The sequence below is a fragment of the Benincasa hispida genome, chromosome 8 (genome assembly GCF_027475165.1).
Source record: "Benincasa hispida cultivar pf3 chromosome 8, pf3_genome.v1.1, whole genome shotgun sequence".
In the NCBI taxonomy this organism is placed as follows: Eukaryota; Viridiplantae; Streptophyta; class Magnoliopsida; order Cucurbitales; family Cucurbitaceae; genus Benincasa; species Benincasa hispida.
Window position 1 is genome coordinate 34,360,892 of NC_143485.1, and position 23,696 is coordinate 34,384,587.

Consider the following 23,696-nt stretch of genomic DNA (forward strand, 5'->3'; position numbering starts at 1 on the left):
GTCATTAATATTAAACAATTAATATATTTAATGAATGTCATATTAATTATAGTCTAATACTTAATCATTTTTAATTAATTAAGTTTAACATTAGTAATTTTAATTTTAATTAAATAATATAAGAAAATATATTTTAATAAACAATATATTATATAAAAAGTGAAAAAATGAGATTCAAATAGGATATGCTAATAAAGAATATTAATAAAGAATATTATTTTCTTTATAAATATGATATGTTAATAATGAATGAAGTAATAAAAATTAATTACAATAAATAACTAACTGATTATAATAATCAATAATGATCATATGTTCATTAACGAATGATCAAATTAAAATCAATCTCAATAAATAATTGTTTGATTTAAAAAAAAATATAAGTAATCACTTATTATTATTGAAAAATGAATTATTGTACTAACTAAATTTAAATAATCCTAGTTTACTAATTAAATATATTTAAGATATTGTTAGCTAATTAATTAATAATTTAAGTAAATAAGTAAATTGCATTAATTTAATAATTTTTTATTGTAAAAATAAATTAATTAAATATTTTGGCAAATATCACTTTATACTCTAAACTTTGAAGTTGTATTAATTTAAATTTTAAATTAATAATTGTATCAATTTAGACCTTAAACTTTGTAGGTTGTATCAATTTAAACCTCAAACTAACAATTGTATCAATTTAAACCCTAAACTTTAAGGGTTGTATCAATTTAAACCCTAAATTTTTATAAATATATCAATATAAACCCTTCATTATGTGTCATTTGGATAAACATAGTGTAAGACTTTTAATTTTATCAATTAAACCTCTAAACCTACTAAGTCTGATTGAAAAGAAAAATTAAATATTTATAATATTTTTCAAACTAAATCTGAAAAAAGGTGTAAATCGATACAATTATAAAAATTTAGGGTTTAAATTGATATAATTGTAAAAGTTTAGGGTTTAAATTAATACAACTATTAGTTTAGGGTTTAAATTGATACAATCCCTAAAATTCAGGGTTTAAATTAATATTTACATTGATACAATTATTAGGTTGAGATTTAAATTGATACAATCACTAAAGTTCAAGGGTATAAATTGAAATGAAGAATTAAATTAAAATTAATCTCAACAAATAATTATTTGATTATTAAAAAAAATCATAACTAGTCACTTATTATTATTGAAAAATGAATTTTTGTACTAACTAATTTAAATAATCCTAGTTTACTAGTTAAATATATTTAAAATATTGTTAGCTAATTAATTAATAATTTAAGTAAATAAGTAAATTGCATTCATTTAATAATTTTTATTGTAAAAATAAATTAATAAAATATTTTAATAGATTATTATTTACTTAATAAAAGAATAGGATAATTATTTTAGATAGCAAAATTGTTGAATTTCATATAGTAAAATATCATTGTCTATCAATGAAAAACATTGATAGATATCTATTATTGTGTCATTGATAGATAGTGAGTGATATTTTACTATGTTTGTAAATAAATTGACTTATTTTCTTATATTTGAAAACAACTCAAACATGTATTTGTAATAATTATGTTAAATTACTATTAAGTAATTATTTAATTAGCTATATTCAAAATAAAATTATATATAAACTAAAAATATTGAAAATTACTTATTCCCAAACAAAATGTTAAAAACTGTAAAATAAATATATATTTTTGACATAGGGAAAATCCTACCGTTTTAAACATATGAGTTGAAATTCACGTGGTCTGCGAATTGTTGGTCTATCTCTTAAACATATAACGATTTCCTAGAAGATCGTGTGGAAAATATTTCAAGAGTAACTATCCTATGGAAAGTTTATAAAAGAAGAAAAAACAATAACGATGAACTTAAGAAGAGCAAATTAACAAAGAACCAAGGAAAAGATAATATACTAAAAAATGGCGGCCTATAAATTGGTAGGCATGTCATGTAGTATATTCATATAATTGAGAAAACAAAAGGGCACTTCTTCCACCAATGACAAATATTACAACTTTTTCGCTGCTGCTTCTTCCCTTCACTTCTCAGTAGTAAAATAAGTCATTATTTTTTTTTTCCAAGAAATGATTTGATTACCCCGATCAAACCCAAAATTTTACTTCCGAATTCATATCAACTTTCCCACATCTGCCACCACAATCAGCGGTCAGTCCTAGCACGACTTGGAACTCGGGATGAGGACCATGATGTCCTTGAACTTCCAAATGCAGGTTTACGGTCATCACTGCGCCAGCTATCTGGCTGAGATGGTCGATTATCAGGCCGGCTGCTTCCCCATCGATCAGATTCAGGTGGTGGTGCATTAGGGTGGGAGCCTTCAGTCCGTCGAAACTTTGGCACATATTTTGCTGGGGATGGTCCAGCAGCCGCAGCAGCTGCAGCAGTGGCAGGAGCAGCAGTCCCGGACTCCAGAAGCTGAGAACCAGGAGCAACGTCAGGTCTAGCAGGTGCATCAGCTGATCTGCCACCACCAAAGAGACTTTCTTTCCTATGTCTTTCTTTTTCTTCCAATTCTCGCTCCCTCTGTCTCTGCTTCTCAGCAATCTCATCCAATTTAGCCTTGCGTTCAGCTTCTTCCCTCTTTCTCCTCTCGGCCTCTGCAAAAGCTCAAAAGATGCCATCAGCAAAAATAGAGAAAAAAAGAAACTATATATCTAGACATTTTGCATATCAGCGATCTAAATATAGTTTCGGAATCAGAGAGCAAGAACCAGAAGATAATGAACAAGATGGAAAAAGAAATTTGAGAAGATACATTTTAAAAGCTCAGATATTTCATACCTCCCCATACCTTAATATGAGCTTGGATCACTGGATCTATCTGGGGAAAATAAAACTACCATCGAAAGGGATTTAGTACATTTGTAGATGGCGGTGGTTGATTCAAGAGCCATTTTTTATTTGTCGAGGGGTTTCTTAATGTTATCAAACACATCAATATAAAAATGAAGACTCCACACACGAACGTACATGATATAAACAAACCAAGGAGCCATCTCTGAAGTTTGTTTCAGTCCATGTTCTAACTTCTCTAAACACCCCCGCCCAATGTTCATAATGTCCAACTAACAGGACTAATCCATAAATGCATAAACGGGATTTTCAAAAAGCAGAAAATGATGTTAGATCCCATAGAAAAGCCAGAACATTTTAACAAATACCTTCACGCTTGCGAGCTTCCTCCTCTTCACGTAATATCCTTATCCTCTCCTCTTCACACCTTACATAAAAGATTTTCTTCCTCTTAGCCTCCCTTTCTGCTTTCCGGGCCTGAATTATTTGCCTGATATGTTCTTCTCTCTCAGCTCTCCGTCTGCTGAATTCCTCTTGGCGAAGACTAATGACTCTTTCTTGGAAAATTTTCTGAACAAAAAAAGGTTAAATTTAATCATGTGCCAAAAGTCAATTTCTGCAAAGATTCCTACAGTCAAGTTACACTTCAGAAGACCTACGAAGTAAATTATAAAATAATAATAATAATTTTTTCTTAAGAAATTAGAATAATAAATAATAATAACAATAATAAAAGCTGCGTCTTAAGCGCCCACAAGAAAGATACAAGGCATCGAACAATAATGTTAAAACTATCACATAGTTCCAAAATACCAAACACCCTCAATCCAATTAATGATATCACTATATTAAAGAGGAGCGATTTTGGAGAACATTATTGAAAACTTACTAATTAAACTTGAAATGCTCTTAACATTAATGAGTGAGAAGCTTGTTGAATTTCAATTTTTACAGGAAACTAATACATACATATATATATATATACATATTTTTTTTATAAAAAAAAAATGTGAGTAGAAAGACAGCCTTATGGCAAGAGGTAGAGATTTACCCCTCCCAGTATGGGAGAGCCTTCCAATTGTAAATAAGTTGTATTAAACCAAAAATAAAAGAAAATAACAATGATTTAAACTTAATTTATACATTTGATATCGTGGGATTCTGGATATATTTAAGAGAAGTAAAATGATAACAGAAATATCCGTAAACAACACACTACCCTAGAGGAGAAAAAAGTTGGTTGATGAATAGAAGTACACTAAATTTTCGTGTTGACTTTTAAAGAAGATCTATACTGTTTTCGAGTATTGATAAGATTTTTCTAAATCACAAAATAATTAAATAAAGGAAAAATACCTTTTCGGTCCCTAGAATTTGGGTCTAGTTTCTATTCGGTCCCTAAGTTTTCAAATGTTACACATTTGGTCCTTAAATTTTGAGTTTTGTTTCAATTTAGTCCCTAAATTTCAAAATATTATAATTTTACCCTTAAGATTTGAAGTTTGTTTCAATTTAGTCCCTAAGTTTCAAGATTTTACATTTATAACCTCAAATTTTCATTGCTTAATCATTGAAATCAATTTCTATTAATTAATTAAAAATAATTATGAAGTGCAATTCTAAATTTAATTTTAAAAGTGTAAAAAATAGAGAAACTTAATTAATTATAATTATTTTAATGATTTTTAACTTATTAACAAAAATTAGCACTAACGACCGAAAATGGATTTTTAGTGAATAATCGTGGTTAAAAGTGTAAATTTTGAAATACAGGGACCAACTTGAAAGGGAACTCAATCGTCAAAGGTAAAATTGTAATACTTTGAAATCTAAAGACTAAATTGAAACCAAACTCAACTTAAGAACTAAATATGTTATACTTTGAAACTTAGCGACTAAATAGAAACTAGACCTAAAAACTAGAGACTAAAAAGGTATTTTTCCCTTAAATAAAAAAAAATACCATGATCACGGTACATGATAACCAATCAATCCTATATCTTTGAGCAGAGAAAGGTTAAGATTGACCCAATAGAGCAATACGAAACTAACTACTAACCTTACTCTCCAACATTCTCGCTAATCGATTCTTCTCCTTGAGGTCACCTTCATGGCGCTGCTTGCTTAACTCAACCTCCAGCTGAAAAACAGAAAAGAAACCCACTTTTAATAAAATAGAACTAAAAGACACCTACAAATCAAAATACCATCAGCTGTAGCAGGAAAAATCTGACCACACAAAAATGGAAGCACAATAATTTGTAAAGGATAACAAATGGATGGAATCCATACAAAACAAAGCAGGACATTGTAAGATTCGTATGTTGTGTAAGAAAATCATAGAAAAAATTCCCCCTTTGACATCAGAAACATTAAAAGTAGTAATTGAAATGGTAATGCCACTAAATAGGTCATGTGCATCGGTTCATCTTTATCAAAGTTCACGATTATGGTGATCAGGGTTAGAAACTCTGAAGACACTGCACCAACTTTTTTTGCAACTTCCCTCACTCGGCACAAATTCCTAACCTCATTAGAAGAATAACCATTTTTCAATAAGTTTACTGCACTAACTGGCTTCATGTTACAAAACATGCAATAAGATTGTCGTCCACAACCCACTTTTCAGTTCTCTTAACCCAGAAAACCAGAAGTTGTTATCAGAGCTATTTCTCTTCATACTACTGGAGAGAGCTTCCATGAATAGTAATGTGTGTTCTGCTAGTTTTTCTTCCACCCTCACAACATGACATTATGTGGTCAATTCAAGCCACTTCTCATTAACTCTCCATGTAAGTTCATTACTCAAGATACAGGTGGAATGTGTTGAAGGTTTCTTTCGCCAATTGGAGAATCATTAGGCATAAAAGACACGAGGTGGCATGTGTCAACTTACAAGCCAGCAAAATTGTAGTTGCCCACCCATGACTATAAACACAACCAAAAAATTGTAGTACATCCTGAAAATACTTTAGCCATCCTCCATGTCACCATCCTAGTCTCCAACACCATACTCAAAAGAACAAATTCCCATAAACACAACCAAAAAGTCAAAACAGATAAGCACTGCAATATGTTAGATGCTCCCCTTTCTGCTAGTCACTATGCTTTGGAATGTTAGGCACAGAAACAGAAGCTACACAAAGTAAAATCAAAACATGAAAGAGATAAAAACTTATTAGAGGCTTCAACACTTTGATTTAAGTTTAGGCCAATGTGCAAACAGCACCTGATGCCACAAAAAATATATCCACCCTTTTCTTGCTGCATGAAAAGCCCTTTATTATCATCTGGATGATATAGCCATACCATATACATGTTTAATTTACTGTGTTCCCTAAATACACTAACATATCTATCTATATGTATATATATATATGTATATATGTATATGTATATATATATATGTATATGTATATATATATATGTATATGTATATATATATATGTATATGTATATATATATGTATATGTATATATGTGTATATGTATATGTATATATGTGTATATGTATATATGTGTATATGTATATGTATATGTATATATGTGTATATGTATATGTATATGTGTATATGTATATATGTATATGTATATGTATATATGTGTATATGTATATGTATATGTATATATGTGTATATGTATATGTATATGTATATGTATATATGTATATGTATATGTGTATATGTATATGTATATATGTGTATATATGTATAATGTGTATATGTATATGTATATGTGTATATGTATATGTATATGTATATGTATATGTGTATATATATATATATGTGTATCTATGTATATATCTATGTATGTATATATGTATATGTATATGTGTATATATGTATATATGTATGTATATGTGTAAATATATTTGCGTATATATGTGTGTTTATATATGTGTGTATATAATATATTCACAGTTCATAAATAAATAAATAACTACAACCAAATGCATATAATCATAGATAGTCATAGTTTCTTTCAATCTGTTGAAAAAAATCATTCAGAAAGCAAGACCTGCTGATTACGTTCATGAATCATTCTCTCTTCAAGCAAACGTTGCTGAAATGCAGCTTCAATTAACGTTGCCGCCTCTTCTCTTTTTGCTCTTTCTAGATAATCCATAGTTTTGGCTAGCTTTTGTAATTTCTTCTCCATTTCCTGCCTCTCCCTTAATTGTTCGGTGAGGGCCAACTGCATTAAAGTTTGTTTGGACAACTTTTCCTGGAGATATATACCCATTGTTATTAATCAATCCAACATCCTTCCAAAATATAAAATATATATGTGTATATATATAAAGGAGGATTTTCAAAAATAGAAAAATAAGGGAAACTATTTATATAAAATAGCAAAATTTTAATCTTCTTTAATAGAGGTTGATAGAAGTCTATCAGTGTCTGTCAGTAATAGATGTTGATAGAAGTCTATCAGTGTCTATCGGTGTTTTTTTTTTTCTATTTCTATAAATAGGTTTGACATTTTTTCTATCGATAAAAATTTCCCTAAAAAGAATCAACAAAAAATAACTCACAGAGTCAAGAACCGGTTTCCTGCTTCCCTTCTTTTTACCAATACGTTTTTCAGCTTCCTGTAGTAAAGCCTGTGCTTCTTCAAGTTCTCGCTCTTCTATTTCCCTACGAAGCCGTTGGTTTTTCCTTTGTTCATATTCTGCAGCAAGCCGCTTCTGCTCAGCTTCTTCAGTTATCTTCAGTAATTTCAACCTTCTTGATTCCTCCTCACGTTCCTAAACACAGTTCACCACATTTTTTATATATACACCACAACAGAAAAAATGAATATGGCTATTCAGCGTCTGATAAGGGTACCATTTCCAAAAGTTGTCGTTCCTGCTCTTCCTTCCTTTTCTCAATAATTGATTTCCGAGCAAGCAACCTCTTGTGCTCTTTATCAACAATATCTGCCAAATCAGGCAATCTATCACCTGTTTTTGAGGCTTTCCTAACTGGTGGATAGATCATAGCTCTTGCTTTGTTTAAGGATTCAGCAAGAACGGTCAGGTTGTCTCGAAGCCCATCTGATTCAATACCCTAAAGTGATGCATAAAAAACAATTATGCTTTTTTATTTTTTATCTCCACTCTATAGAAACAATTGTGCTTATAAACATCGATTTAAAATATACAGGAAAACTGAGGAAAGACCAATTTCCCTAAATCCTAATAAAAAAACAGAAAAAGATAAAGTCCTTCCTTTAAATTCAATATTAATAAATTGAATAAGATCTAAAGACATGTTGAAGATGATGTGAACTAACACATCAAAAAAGGCAGAGACAAAATCATATTGAAAACGGTGCCAATGGCCTATTTTTGGAGGTCCAAAAGAAATCTGATCAAGCTTTCAAAAACCTATGTTTTTTGGCCTTTTGCTTACATCAGCATGAGGTGAAATTGCCAAAACGACCAAAAATGTATGCATGATGGCCTTCACTTCTCGATTGTTGCTCCTCGATCCAGTTTGTACCTTCTTCCTTCAGTTTGTACCTTCTTCCTTCTCCTTCTTCCATCTGCAACTTTTTTTTTACACCACGCGATAGCTATCACCAATACAGAGGCAACCTTCTTCAAAGTTTTTTTTTTCTTGGTTATTCTTGAACAATCTGCAACTTCTTCAAATTTTTAATTATCCTTTCAACTTCTTCAATCAGCAACCTGTTGTTCCCCTCTCTCCCTCTCAAATCCAGCTTAGTAGAGTTTTCGATCAACCAATCCCAATTCCCCCTTCTTCAAGGAGAAAAATTTGGAGAGGAATCGAGGAGTGCAATTTTTTTTTTCCTGGGAAGGATGGAAAGCGAGCATGAATCGGAGAGAGAGTGAGATCAAGGAGCAAGGTGCGCGAGAATGGAGGAGCGAAAAATTTTTAAACATTGAGGAAGCGAATTGAGAAGGAAGGAGAGCGATCGTGAATTGAGAAGCGAGGAGCGAGATCGAGAATCGAGGAGCCAGCCGATCATGCATGCATCTCTAGTTGTTTTGGTAATTATATCCAATGATGACGTAAGCAAAAGGCCAAAAAATGTGAGTTTTTAAGAGTTGGGTCAAATCTCATTTTGGCCTCCGAAAAAAAGTCATCTGTACAAGAAACCCAAAATCACAAGGGTTGGGAAAAATAAGATGGGATACATTAACATTAAGGAAAAAGCAACAATCGAGCATGGCTTAAATCTCAGCAGCCTTGTCCCTTTGTGCAAAAAGAGAGGAAACGAAAAAGAAGACAAAAAGAAAAAATTCAATACCAAACTGCCAAATAACACAATGTTCCTTGAATGATCAACTTTCATGGCAATGAAGTTTTGTTTAACTGCATCAACTGATATTTTCTCCACGGCAGAAAAATCAAAAAATGGGATCATCTGCGATAGACTTTCAATTTTCATAGTCTGATACACCTTGGAGACCTGGCGTAACATGGATAAATAAAAAGTTCAGTGCATCAAAACGAAGTTACCAACCAATGTCTTTTTCTTTATTCATGAGCAATACCATTGCAAGGTTCACAATATATAAAAGCTGTGCAGACAGTACCTGCTGAAGCAGCCTCAGGGCAGCAAGTTTTTCAAGAGCCGGAACATATTGGGACAATTGCACCTCAGGAACAGATGAAGCTGATGAAAGCTTACCTCCAAGCTTTGATATTTTGTTAAGTAAGGGTTGCAATTTTGTTGCAAGATCAAGAGGGAAGAATTCATACTCCAAAAGATGATAGAGATCTTTAACTTCCTGAATGGCGCAGCTCAGGACTCCTTTAGACACCTAAAGGAAAGCAAAAATCTACTAAGCAAATAGAACTAGAATTATTGAGTACGGGAAATACTCAACAAAATATGAAGTAAAATGAATAAGACATACCAGTTCAGAAAGAAGATTCGACTTTGAAAGCTGGATGAAACATAACAGAAAGAAAGTAAGGTAATGTTCAGGCTGTGAAAACATAAAAGAAAATCCAATTAAGCAAATTGTTTTACCACATGGCTACTTTCAAGTTTGGAATCTAAGTTGAACCCTATAAGATTAGCCATCCTCAAATTTTGCTCTTTCTCGTGTTCAAGTTCTAAATGGGAGGCACCATGCTTAGAGTCATAGGGGGGCACTGCAAGAGCTGCTAAGAGAACAGACGAAGCTACCAGCTGCAAATCCTTCTGGCTTAGATTTTTGTTGAAACTTTTCTGAATGGAGAAAAGTTTAAGCCATGCATAGGCATGATAAAGATTGCTATCTGATATCCAGAATATCTCTGTTAATTTGACATAATACACCACCATCAAGGATGGTTTAGGTGTTTTCTTCACCATGCACATCAAACCATGAATATCTTCCACAGAACGAAAAGCTTCCTGTAAAAATCGGTGATAAAAGAACCTTACAATTGACATTATTTGTAGAGAAGAAATCCTTATATGAATTTTTGAAATCTGGACATTAACCCACTTCTCTTTACAGAATGAAAAATTCGGACCTGCCAGAGCTCAAGCTCTGTGGCAACCTTCAGCTGTTCAAATCTTGTGTCAAGGTATAATTGCAAGCTCTCTGGAACAGAAAGATCAGGCCGATCCCTTTGGTCTCTATACTTGTTGAGATTAGCGAGATGATTTCTGATAATTTCACATAATCTGCGAAATTCGGTTGTTCTTTTGTATGCCTTACAGAACTGGAAGGCACGATGGGCTGTCATCTACAAATGAAAAACACCAGCAGAATTAAAATGAGTAACATTATTATTACTGATCAATAATAATTAATAAAAATACCAAAAAGGAGGCCAGAGAGATTTCATTTTATGATAAAAAAAAATGTTCACCTTCGCAAGGAGAAGAAGAAAATGGAGGATCAGTTGAATTTCAAGTAGTCGGTTTCACTAAATAAGATTTATGCCAAACTTCCATTCAAATAGTCAGTTTCACTAATAAGATTTATCCCAAACGTCCAATTATATGTCTATTATGCCAATTTTTGAGACCTATTATAACACAATTGAAATTTAAGGACTTAAAAGACACTTTACAGTTCATGACCTATTGGACGCAAAGTTGAAAGTACATGGACATATTAGATACCTTTTAAAGTTTAGGGGTCAAATCTACACAAAGCTAACAGGGTAAGGACTAAACTTGTGATTTAACCCAAAAAAGTCAAATTCTTATGGCAAATTAGCCCAAAGAGCCCTAAACATAACTTCCAGAAACGGATGAAAAAAGCTTTCTTAAATCCTCCAACCATTAGAACCAATAGGAAGCTAAGTTACAATATGGCAGGGATTTAACTACTACTGTCAGGCCCAAAATAAAGTTCCACCGAAATACTAAAAGTTTTAGGTATGACATACTTCTCAACTGAAAAATTAACTCAACAACGCATACACCAAATAACTAGCTTAGTCATGACCTACCGCATAAAGTGCCTCTAACTTTGAGTTATTCCTTAGTATCTCAAGAACTGTTCGATATGTCTCCCACAGAAATTTAAACCAAGGGGTAACAAGTTCGCGATCAGATCTATCCTTTCCCTTTTCACCACTGACATAACTAAGCATCAAATCTTCTGGTCTTTTATCGGCTTCCAAATCATCAACATCCAGAGCTTCTTCTAAGGCCTGAGCTTGACTACGAGCCTGCTCTGCCTTCTCAGTGGAAAGATGCATAAAGTGCTTGATTACTTCCTCTAGAGAAGTAACATTGACGTGCTGGCAAACAATCCGGTATTGAATTAAACCATCCTTAGCAAACCTTCCTTTCCTCATATCCACACAGAGTTCAACATACTTGAACATGATCTTCTCAAGAGGTTTCTGCCATGCTCGATATCTCTTTGAAGTGATAAGATCATGAAGGGCTTGCAAGGCATCTTGCTTCTGGCCAACATTTATCAGCTCTGAATTCATGCAAGAAGAATAAACTTAATACTTGCTTTCATTTCACAAAAAAAGAAAACAATAGACATGTCATAAATTTCAAAATAGGGCAAATAGATTAACAGTGGTGGACTATGAAGCACTGACACAAAGACAGATATAGGATACGGATACGTAGGATACGTTGATACGTTAATCTCTAAAATCCTAGGATACCAATATGTTGAGGATTAGTTTTTCTAAGATTCTAGGATATATGTAAATTTAACATAAAGATACTCAATATAATCCACTAAAAAACATAAAATGTCAAGTTAGTGACAATAACACAAAATACAATACAAACATTGAAATACAATACAAAAGGCAACATTAGAGATATTGAAATACAATAGTCAATAGAATACAATCGAAAAGGTTGGTGGCACGCTAGAGTCATATCGATCAAAAAAGCAGAAGTATGAAGATAAATAAAATTCTTTGTTGAATTGTTGAAGATATTCAAGTGGATTGTTTTTTTTTTTTTTTTTTGCATAACTTTGTGGGGACTTAGTCGTGAAGATGAAGATTAGATGATTCTAGGGTTTGGTTTTTTTCCTTACCTTTTTTTTTAAGTTTTGGTTTGGGAAAGATTAAATGAGTTGCTTTTCTTTTTTTCTTTAAAAAAAAAAAGGTCTAGTGTGCCCCCTTCACGAATCTAGAAGGGGACACATGTATCCAATATTTAAAAAAAAAAAAAATAGATACGCCAAATCCCGTATCAGATACATATTTAGGAAGTATCTCGGAGTATTGGTATCTCATATGTATCCGATACCGATTCCCTACCTCACATGAAGTATCCACAGGTGGTGGACTAGAAACACAAACATGGAACTCAAGTAACAAAAAACACAAGTAACAACATAGGCAGATTGACATTTAATGCGCCTAGAACTAGAAAAGAGATATTTCAATGATTTTCTAATATTTTCTAACTACCCGTAAAATTATGTTATACACATTATATTATAATTATAATTATTATAAAATGTTGAAATTAGGGTTTTGCACTCTAGGGGCATTTTTGTCTTTTTCATTGTACCCTAGGGTTTCCCTTTTCTCTATTTAAGCTGGTGGTCTGTTGTATTTCTTTGTATCAGTTTTCTAATAAGAATTCCCTTATCCCGTGGTTTTTCTCCCTAATTAGGGTTTTCCACGTAAAATCTTGTGTGCTATTTTTCTTTCCCTACTCTATTTTTTTATCGTGGTATCAGAGCATGGAGACAAAACCCTGGCCACCGTTGAGGAAAATCCAACAGGAGAATCCCAAACCAATAACCCAGTATTATCCAAAAAGCCATTGACAGGTACTTCCAATCTCTTCTTCCCCACTTCCGTGAAAACCAGCCGTCGCCGCCCTACCCACCGCCGGCTGACCCCTTCGCAGACTGAATGACCAGCTGCCAGACCCAGCAACCGGTGACCAACGAACCAGCAACTACCCATCTGGTCCGGTCGTGCGCAAACGAAGACGACCAGCTCGCAGGTACCCATCTGGTTCGGTCGTGCACAGACGAAGACAACCAACGACCGACCGAACGAACGGAGGGTGAGTACAGTATGTCATAAGAAAGTAAAGACAAAGATGAATCCCTTGATCTTCCGATTTCCCTAAGGAAAGGTACTAGATCATGTACTAAATATCCGTTGCAGAGTTACTTGTCCTATAGTAATTTGTCTCTTGAGTTCAAGGCCCTCACTACAAACCTAGACACAGTGGTGATACCAAACAGTATACACACAGCGTAGGAAAGTCCTGAATGGAAAGCCGCAGTTATGGAAGAAATGAGAGCTCTCGAGAAAAATCATACGTGGGATCAAATCAATCTTCCAAGTGGTCATAAAGTAAATGGGTATTCACAATAAAGTATAGGCCCGATGGAACAGTTGACAAATACAAAGCCAGATTAGTTGCCAAGGGGTTTACTCAGACTTTTAGGGTTGATTATTCCGAGACTTTTTCGCCGGTTGCGAAGCTAAACACAGTTCGGGTCCTCCTTTCTGTTGCAATTAATAAGGATTGGCCCCTTCACCAATTTGATGTGAAGAATGCCTTTTTTAACGGAGAACTGAAGGAAAAAGTCTATATGAGTCCTCCCCCAGGATTCGAGAAACAGTTTAATCACCTAGTTTGCAGATTAAGAAAGTCCTTATATGGGCTAAAACAATCACCAAGGGCTTAGTTTGACAGATTTACTATGTTTGTAAAGTCGCAAGGATATAAACAGGGTCATTCTGATCATACTCTGTTTACTAAAAGGTCAGTATCCAGAAAAATTGCAGTTTTGATTGTTTATGTTGATGACATTGTTATTTCAGGCGATGATACCTCAGAGATTGACCGATTAAAGGTAAAGATGGTTGAAGAATTCGAAATCAAGGACCTTGGAAAACTAAGATAAAGGAAGTATCTCGATCGAAAGAAGGAATTTCAGTTTCCCAATGGAAATATACTCTGGACTTGCTTAAGTAAACAAATATAACGGGTTGCAAACCAGTTGATACCCCTATAGAAGCAAATGCAAAGTTAAGTAATATGAGTAAAGGTGTTCCAGTGAGGAAAGAAAGATATCAGCGACTTATTGGGAAATTAATATATCTCTCTCATACTAGACCCGACATCTCTTATGCAGTAAGTATGGTAAGTCAGTTCATGCAGTCTCCATACGAAAAACACATGAGGGCAGTAGAGCGCATTTTGAGATATCTGAAAACCTCTCTAGGGAAAGGCTTGATGTTCAGGAAAACTGAAAGGCGATGCATCGAAGCTTACACTGATGCTGATTGGGCAGGATCTGTAATAGACAGAAAATCAACATCAGGGTATTGTACCTTTGTGTGGGGCAACCTTGTTACATGGAGAAGCAAAAAGCAAGGTGTCGTTGCCAGAAGTAGCGCCGAGGCAGAATACAGGGTCACGAGTCTAGGAATCTGTGAAGAGATTTGGCTTGAAAAAGTTTTGAAAGACCTTGATCAAGAGCATACCGGTCCAATGAAACTCTACTGTGATAATAAAGCAGCCATAAGCATAGCAAATAACCCTGTTCAACATGACAGAACAAAGCACGTGGAGATTGATCGGCATTTTATCAAAGAAAGACTTGATAGTGGCAACATTTGTGTTCCTTATATTCCTTCCAATCAACAGATTGCAGATGTCCTAACAAAGGGACTACCCAGACAGTTGTTTGACGCATGTGTGAGCAAGTTGGGTCTTATTGACATCTACGTCCCAACTTGAAGGGGAGTGTTGAAATTAGGGTTTTGCACTCTAGGGGCATTTTTGTCTTTTTTATTGTACCCTAGGGTTTCCCTTTTCTCTATTTAAGCTGGTGGTCTGTTGTATTTCTTTGTATCAGTTTTCTAATAAGAATTCCCTTATCTCGTGGTTTTTCTCCCTAATTAGGGTTTTCCACGTAAAATCTTGTGTGCTATTTTTCTTTCCCTACTCTATTTTTCATCATAAAATACGAAAAGGAAGTGAGTTCAGAAGAACTTACCAAAGTCAAATCACTAAATCGTCAACGCACTAGTAATGTGTATCTCAATCTCACTCAAGACGCTTATACTAAACCGACTTCCCAACAAACAATAAAGGGAAAACATTTATTGAATTTTGAGGACTTAAAGTACCAGAATTCGTCAAAAGAACCAAGCATTCTACTTAAACAAAGTTCTCAAAAAATTAATGACATACTCACAAATACAACTCGATCTATAGCAAATGCAAATCCAAAAGAAAAACATCATGTTCATTCACCTTCAGCTCGTTTTAAAGCATTCTCTGGCTTTACAAAAGACGTCATAACTCAATTCAATCTTTAGCTCACCCAAGGACAGCATGCAACGCTGAATGACCTGAGACACCCATGAAGAACCATTAAGAAGACTTAAACCAAACAAACAAAATTCATGAGCATTACTGAGCATCGACTCCTGTTCAATAAAAATAAGATAAAAATAAAAACAAAAAACAAAGAAAACTAAACTACAAATCCGAAAACATCCTCAAGAGGAAAGCAAGTCTGTTCGTTAAAAAAACTAATAATAACAAAACTACAGAAGTAAATTAAGTAAATTTCTTGTGTTTTGAATTTTGGGTTTCAAGATTTAAAGGGTGAAAAATCTCAATGTTTTATTGGCAAATATGGATAAACCCTAAAATTGAAGGGTCCATGGCTTCATTTCAGCTCTTTCCTGCAACCCCTTCTCTTCCCCATCTTCAATTTACCCGTTTTTCTTCCTTTCTACCCATCAAATTACAAAGCTGAAACTCCAGAGTTAGAAACTCCAGAGTTATCTCTGATTTCAACTCATATCATTTATAGAACATTTGCAGAAACTCATTTGAATCCCTGAAACTAAACCCCGCACCACGAGATTCCAACAATGGCGATGGCAATGGGGTTGTGGAAATGCCCAGCTCCACTCGCCGCGGGAGGAAAAATAGGATCAAATCTCCGTTGTCTTTTTCTACAACTACTAAAAGAAAACAAAAGCGTTCTAAGAAACCCCAAATCACAGGTTAAACCATAGAAGGAAATTCATGTGATTGGACCTCCGAAGACGAAAAGACGAGTCAATCGATTCAATAGCAGAAAACTTACGTGCTTCGGTCATACTTCTTTTCAGGGGAAAAAATATCTCAGACCCAGATCATAAAATTTCCAGAAACAAAAAGAAAAAATCCACCCAATTCACAAAAAGGAAAAAGGAAACTAGCCTTCACCTTGATGTTCATCGCAGATCGATTGACGATAAGTAATTATTCAGAAGAAAAACTTACTTGAAGATGAACAAAAATTCCACGAAAGACCTTCAACGACGGAAACGTGAAGACTGATTGTGAGAGAGAGAGCCACTAAGAGACCGACGACGGAGAATGGAACGGCGGAGACTGATTGCGAGAGAGAGACAGACGGTGGAGACTGATTGAAAAACGGCAGCTGAAAGCGATGAAATTTGGAAACGTGGAACGTAACTCAAATGAGTCGGTTCAGTTAAACCGTGAACTGAACGGTTCGGTTCGAATAATGATAAGTCTCATTCGAATTGGTTCGACTTGGTTTGTATTTTTACACCCCTAATTATCGGGAAAAACATCCGTTTTGACCCACTTGGTATCCATTTGACCCTAAACTAATATAATCGTTGCAATTTTAATCAATTGTAAAAAATCATCACTAAAGTATGATGGTGGTTGTAATTAAAACCTCAAACTTATACCAGCGTTAAAATTGAATCTTCCAACTTGCATAGTTGTGAAAATTGGATCCTAAACATTTAGGAGGTGTTGGGGATCCAACTTGGAGTGAGTTGAGTGAGTTATAATAGCACACTTAGGGTTGGCAACGAGGCCGGAATGGGACGAGGGACCGTGGGGGAAATTGTCTCCCATCCCCGCCCCCGTCCCTGCCATTTGAAGGCGTGGACGAGGGTGGGGATTCCCCATCGAGGAAACGGGGTCCCCGTGGGGCCCCATTTCCCGTTTCCCCGAGGATGGAGTGGAGAGGGCCAGTTTTAGAAGCAGTGGAGAGAGTCGAAGGGATTTGGGTGAGAGGGGAGGGATTCAGAGATTGAGAGTGAGAGGGGAAGGATGAGCGAGAGCGAGAGGGGACTGGGGAGGAGATAAAAATATATATAAATTCGGGGTCGGGGCGGAGATACTGTTCCCGTCCCCGGACGGGGCCCCGAATAAATTCCATGGTTTGACCCCATCCCCGGTCAAATCGGGGAACCCCCGCCCCGTCGAGTTTTTTTTTTGTCAACCTTAAGCACACTTAATGTTTAGGATATATATTAAAAAAGAGTAATACTTGGGTGTACCTTAGGTGGAACCTATGTTGATACATTCCACTCTTATCACTCACATAAAAAAATCATTAAAATATTTTAAAAAAAGAAACAACAGAAATCTGTCACATGTCAAATTATGGCGGGACAATTTGGTGGGATGCACAAAAGTAGGTGCTACCTAGGATGCACCTAAATATATATATATATATATATATATATTGTTAAAAAATGAGACGTAAAAGTTATTTTAATTCCCGTTTTGTTACAATAAAACTATTTACAAGTACTAATATCTTGACTATCATATTTTGTAAATACAAATAATATATATATATATATATATATATATATATATATATATATACATGCTAGATTTTAAGTTACATTATTATCTATCCATTTGATCAGCTTGGGATGTACAAATATTGTTGAAAATGCAAAAAATGCTTACGATTAGACTAAATATGATCATTGATTGAGGGTGTATTTGGGGTTGCAAGGGATAAAAGTGATTATAAAAATATGATCAATCTGCAGAGTTAATAAGTTTGTATTTAAGATGTATTGTTATTCATTTGAAGTTAAAAAGTTTGTATTTGAGATGTAAAGTTGGGTTATTAAGTCAGAGGTATCTAGTGTAGTCTTTTGTTTTAAAAAATATGATTTTATGATAGTTATTTTGTTCGCTTAACTTTTTGTGTTAACCCTTCAATTGTACATATATTTTATGATGATTATTTTGGGTGTGTTTTAATAAGTTATGATGACTCTTAACCTAGAGGATGGGAAATGATCTAACATTAATAGAATGCTATGTTTTACCTCATAGAATATTAATAAATTAAAATTAAAATTATGATTATTTTCTTGTATTTTGTCAGTACATTTATTTTTGCTATTTTTCGATCATTTCATTTGCGATTAATTCCAACAATATTGATAATGGTTTATTATGATTTTTTTTTTTTTTTAAAAAAAAAAGTTAAAGTGAAGATATAATTTTATAAGTATGTATATTAAAATAATGGTAACCTCTGGCTTAAAAGAAATGAAACAGTAACTATGGCACATACTAAATTATCACACATCAAATTAGGTTACATGGGTGAGAACTTTGTTTACTAACAGAGCTCAAATTGAATCAAGCCAAGAATCAAAATCATCATTTGGAATGGAGTTGGTTCCAGAATGAGGTGAAAGAGATTGGATCTGACTGTTGACAGGCTTTTCTTTATGAGATATTAGATAGGATGTATCTTGAAGCAATTCATCCAAGGCATCATCAAGTTCTGCAGCAACGGGCGCCTTCTTTGTTGAATATGAACCTTTATTTGGAAGGTGAGGAGAAGCTTTAAACACTTCATCTATGCGAGACGAGCTACTCGCAGCAGCGGTGTTTAGGTCTATTGTATCACTAAATGAGCTCAGAAGCATATCCAATTCGGCTTCTGCAGTTGTTGCTTCGAGCTTTAAGACTTTTTCGTTTGGATTTCCAGTCGTGAACTTTGTGTTAGATTGTTCTGTATACTTTGGTGCCTTAGTTTGGCTAGATATATCCAACTCAATTGGATGGGCATTATAATGGACTTGATTCGACAAAGTTGGCGATGGATTGAAGGTTGGATCTTGATGGATACTTCCAAAGTACCTAGATGTCGCATCTCGAACTCCATTTTCAATGTTTACTTTCTCTGTGACAGATGAAATTTCAATATTTCTTGCTTCCCTTTGACACTCAGATGTTTGCATCTGAGATGACAGCTGGTCGCATACCGTCTTTTCATCTGCAAGCTGTAGCAAGGGAAAAAAACAGTGCCTATAATTCAAATTCAGAGCAATTTGACTTTCAAGGACTACATGCTAACATCTAAATTATGAAGAAAGAAGAGCATTTGTAAATGATGATTTAAGAGGCTAACAATTCACTTGAGGTATTTAAAGTTCAGTCCTAACAAAAGTTTATAGTCCATCCAAGAGTGGAACACATCAGGCGTACCAGTTCTGATGTTAATATATCTTCCTCAATAAAGAGCCTCTGTGCTACATTTAATTTTTGAAGTTGATCTGCTAATGTGTGCAAATTCAATGAAAGAAATGATGCCTGCAAAATGGAAAAAAAAATCCAAGTTTCCATAAAAAAAAAAAAAAAAAAAAAAAAAAAAAAAAAAAAAAGGGTAGAACAGAACTATGAAGTGTTATAATAAGAAAAAGAGAGAGAGATGAGAGAGGGGTGAATTTTGAAATCAGTATATTATAGGGTAGAGGAATCTTCAGAAGACTAAGAATGGAACTTGGCCACCCCCCTCCTTCCATCTATTGAATGGATTAAATTGAATTTAAGGGGCCATTCGACCCACTAAGTGGAATTAATAAGTCCAAGGTTAATATGTTGGAGGTAGTAATTTGTGTTTGGGGTGTAGAATTGTAAGATTGAATTCTTCAATAACTATGAAAAGTAGATTAAGATAGTAAAATGGAGTTACTTGGTAAATGAGAAAAGAAGAGATAGAAGGGAAGATTGAGTTCCTTGGTAAATGTGAAAAGTATAAAAAAAAATAAAAAAGAAAAAAGAAAAAATGGAGTTACTCAATAAATGTGCAAGTTTGACAGTATTTACTATTTAAGTTGGGTTACTTACACCAACTTAATAAGTTGGTAGGCCAAACGGCCCCTAATAGAACATTCCTTCAAAGATCACAAAGCAATGATTTGGACCAACATCATTTGTGCGATTTTATCAAAGACTTGTGAGGAAAGAAATAATCAGATCTTCAACAACAGCTCAGAGTCCAGAACATATTATTGTTTCATTCATCAATAAAATTGTTTCTTATCAAGCTAGAGAAATTGTAGAACAGTTAACACTTAACAGATACATTGCCAAAGCCATGATTGAAAGGAGATTATAAAAGCAATTGTCAAATGGCATGTCAGGAACGGAACAAATAGTCATACAAATATCTTTTGGTCCCATGAAACAAATGAAATAACAACTCCAAATGGCTGTAAGGAATTGATTGTGCTTCAAAGGAAAAAGCAAAACATGAGAAGGTGTAAAATGTTATAATAGCATATACTTCAAAAGTTCTTCTCGAACACAGTACGATTCATATTTAAGATTCTATGTTCAAGTTCTATTCTTTTTTAATATAAACAACTGCTTCCATTGGGGAAAAATGAAAGAATACAAGGCATACAAAAATCCAATTCCATAAAACCCCATTTGTGGTCAGGTTCTCCAATATAGACCATAAATGGTTTTCATGAATTAGAGAGTATGTCTAACCCCCACAGTTCAAATCAACACATGTCCCAATCTAGCCCCCCACAGTTCAAATCAACACAGGTCCCAAAAACTTGAGCTACTAGACTACTTTCAATGTTTTAAAAAGCTAAAGACTTACATCTTTGTTGAACCATAAGAGGCATAAGCCTATGTGAAAATGCAATGAGGCTTAAAATCTCTATGCCTCGTCTAATAGTTTGAAAAATAATAGTAATTTGTCTCATTCTTAAAAGTTATAAAGATTGAGTTGTGACAATTTGAACTATTACTACTTTTCCTATCCTAAGAACATTGAAGACCAAATTTTTTTAGTATAAATCAGTCCTATTCATGACAATAGTAGTGAAGTTAAAGATATCCTTTTAGAATTTTTTATTAAGTGAAAATTGTGGTGGTAAATTCTTTTTTCTTTTTTTTTTTTTTTTCTTTTTTTTTAACACTTTTATACGACCATCATATTTAGCAGTACTCAATCATACCAATTTAGGATTTGTAAAATGTTTTTTTATTCAATTTAAGACATACGCCTTATACCGCCTTGCCTCTTCAAGAGGAAAAGCCTCAAGGTCACCTTTAGTCTTTTATAACATTGACTACTTTATATTATTCTCAACAATTCAAAAAATAATAATAATAATGACTGCTTACCTCAGGAATTGCAGTGCCTGTTTCATCCACAATGAAACTGTCATCTTCAATCCAGGACAAAAGGCCTTCCCCCCTCGCTGCAAGCATAGCGGACCCTCCATCACTTAACTCTCCTGTTAGATTATGCATATAAGTCTTCGAATATAATAAAGAAACAACAGAATAATAAGAGAGTAATAGGAAAGATGCTCTCAAGGCAGAGACCATACAAACCAAATACCATAATAACAACATAATAAAGGGACTAAAATAAAAATAACAGAAGTCTCTGAAATAATCACAAAAATATCCTAGCACTTCCTATCAAACTCTTCATTCTTGATATTGAAATACTATAACCAACACTAGTTGAATTGAAGCTATCAAAACATAGAAACACAATCCTCTTTTATATGTTCAACAGAGGTTTAACCATAGTATTAAATTTCTATTTAACATGTCGATATTTCCATCAATATTTATACGTTTCCATGAATTCAACATTGACATGAGGGGTGAACTAATATTTCCATTGTATTGTAGATTTGTATTAATTTTTTTTGAATATTTTGTTTTTATAATTTGTCTAGAAATAGCCATCGAAGTCCATTTTATCAATAATCAAAATTTCCATTAAATTAAGACTTCGACATTTCCAAGTTTAAACCTTGGGTTTAACCAACCCATTAAAGATGGTGGAAAATAAATGATTATGTCATAATGTATAGAAAGAAACCGAATTTTTAGTTGGCTCTTCAACCATCTTCTTCTTATTCTCTGCAATAAACAGTGTGCCAATTCAACCCCACCTCAGAACATCAATTACAGTAACCCTACAATCAACCAAACTGACTAAGACATACATTTTTTACGTCCAAGAATAGCACATTCGTATGTTCATATCAGACTTAAATTTAATGAAAGAAAAAATTGACCAAATTATAACAATTCAAAAGAGAAAAGGCGGACTCACTCGGAAGAACATCATCCATAGAAGTAATACACGACTGCATCTGCGATCGAGCCTCGGCAATCAAGTGCCGGTAATCAGCCCCTTTACTCTTGGGCAAAATAAGATCGTGAACAGTCGCCTCATCCTCACCGGTTTCTTCCCCGTAACGATCCCAATTTGAGAGAAGGTTAGGGGCAGCCTGGGAGAGTAGATTTGGCTTGGCTAGTGGCTTTCGGGATTCATTCGGTTTCTGCTTCTGATTTGAATGCGATTTCTTGCTATGATGTTGAGAGTGAGCTCTTTTTGATTTTGCTAAAGCTTTTGCATCCATGATTTGGATTGTCGAATTCAAAGGCTCTACTATGAAACCGTAATCTATGGTATTGAACAAAGGAGAGGAATCGAGATTCCTAAACCTACCATGTGTATCAATCGGATGAAATCTATGAGGGTTTGTCGTGTAAATCAAATGAAAAGAAGTTTTATTGAATAATGAATCAAAAATTGTAGAACAGAGAGAGGGATTGGTAAATTGACGTTTTTGACCCCTCCAACAAACTTTAATTTTTGAAAATTAGACCGTTTTCAAAAACTTGTTTTTCTGACACTTTGACCATAAAAATGATATGGTGTACCTAAGAAAACGAGAAATTTGTACGAATGACCCAATTTTTAAGTTCAAAATGTCTAATGACCTATTTTTAAAAGATAATGTCAATTGACCCTCTACTTTACCTCATCACGATATGAGATTACAAAAATGCCCCTCTAGTCTATATAAGTGCACTCAAACTCAATGGTCGTCCCACTCCGCTCAAAATTATCGTGCAAGTATCGTTCAACCTCGCTCTGCAAAACCATCGTTCATCTACTGTCGCAATCGAAATTCTCTATTGAGTTAGTGAATTTAATTTTTGTCTTCCATGTTGTGTTACGTCTGTTTAGACATTTTAGACCCAAAAATTAGGTCATTTAACATTTTGAACCTAAAAAATTGGATTATTCGTACAAATTTTCCTAAGAAAACTTAGCATGGTTAATTATTATTTTTTTTTCGCTTTTCACCTTATTAAATTCAATCAACCTTAGCTTTTTTACCTATCATCAACCACCAATATAAATGTTTTAACAAAAAAAAATTACTTTTGAAAAAAATGTTCTTATTATTGCTTTTGAAAAAACAAATGTTTGACTTTTCTACCCAGGATTTATATAAATAGCATTACAGAGAATGAAAGGGGAATGTTTTTCTTTCTTTTTTTTTTTTTTTTTTTTTGCATGGATTTGAGGGGGCATGATGTGCATG

At 33.8% G+C, this 23,696-nt stretch overlaps 2 protein-coding genes across 3 annotated transcripts; both read right to left on the reverse strand.

Moving 5' to 3' along the window:
* Positions 1–1,886: 1,886 nt before the first annotated feature.
* Positions 1,887–16,727, reverse strand: LOC120082948 (eukaryotic translation initiation factor 3 subunit A-like). The gene is made up of 14 exons (XM_039038386.2): positions 16,516–16,727; positions 15,490–15,587; positions 11,226–11,707; positions 10,296–10,511; positions 9,805–10,173; positions 9,689–9,718; positions 9,365–9,592; positions 9,076–9,237; positions 7,647–7,868; positions 7,352–7,564; positions 6,835–7,041; positions 4,878–4,958; positions 3,187–3,388; positions 1,887–2,622 (listed from the first exon to the last, which is right to left on the reverse strand). The coding sequence occupies exons 2-14, from the start codon at positions 15,533–15,535 to the stop codon at positions 2,165–2,167; spliced, it is 2,916 nt and encodes a 971-aa protein (XP_038894314.1). The 5' UTR covers positions 15,536–15,587; positions 16,516–16,727; the 3' UTR covers positions 1,887–2,164.
* Positions 16,728–18,574: 1,847 nt separating this feature from the next.
* Positions 18,575–22,898, reverse strand: LOC120083819 (protein ECERIFERUM 16-like). 2 transcript variants are annotated; one of them, XM_039039704.2, is made up of 4 exons: positions 22,412–22,898; positions 21,460–21,572; positions 19,522–19,626; positions 18,575–19,316 (listed from the first exon to the last, which is right to left on the reverse strand). In XM_039039704.2, exons 1-4 carry the CDS (start codon positions 22,719–22,721, stop codon positions 18,657–18,659), a joined length of 1,188 nt encoding a protein of 395 aa, XP_038895632.1. In that variant the 5' UTR covers positions 22,722–22,898; the 3' UTR covers positions 18,575–18,656. The 2 variants fall into 2 exon arrangements, with proteins under 2 accessions (XP_038895632.1, XP_038895633.1); XM_039039705.2 differs by lacking the exon at positions 19,522–19,626 and having other exon boundaries at positions 22,412–22,860.
* Between the last annotated feature and the right edge of the window lie 798 nt (positions 22,899–23,696).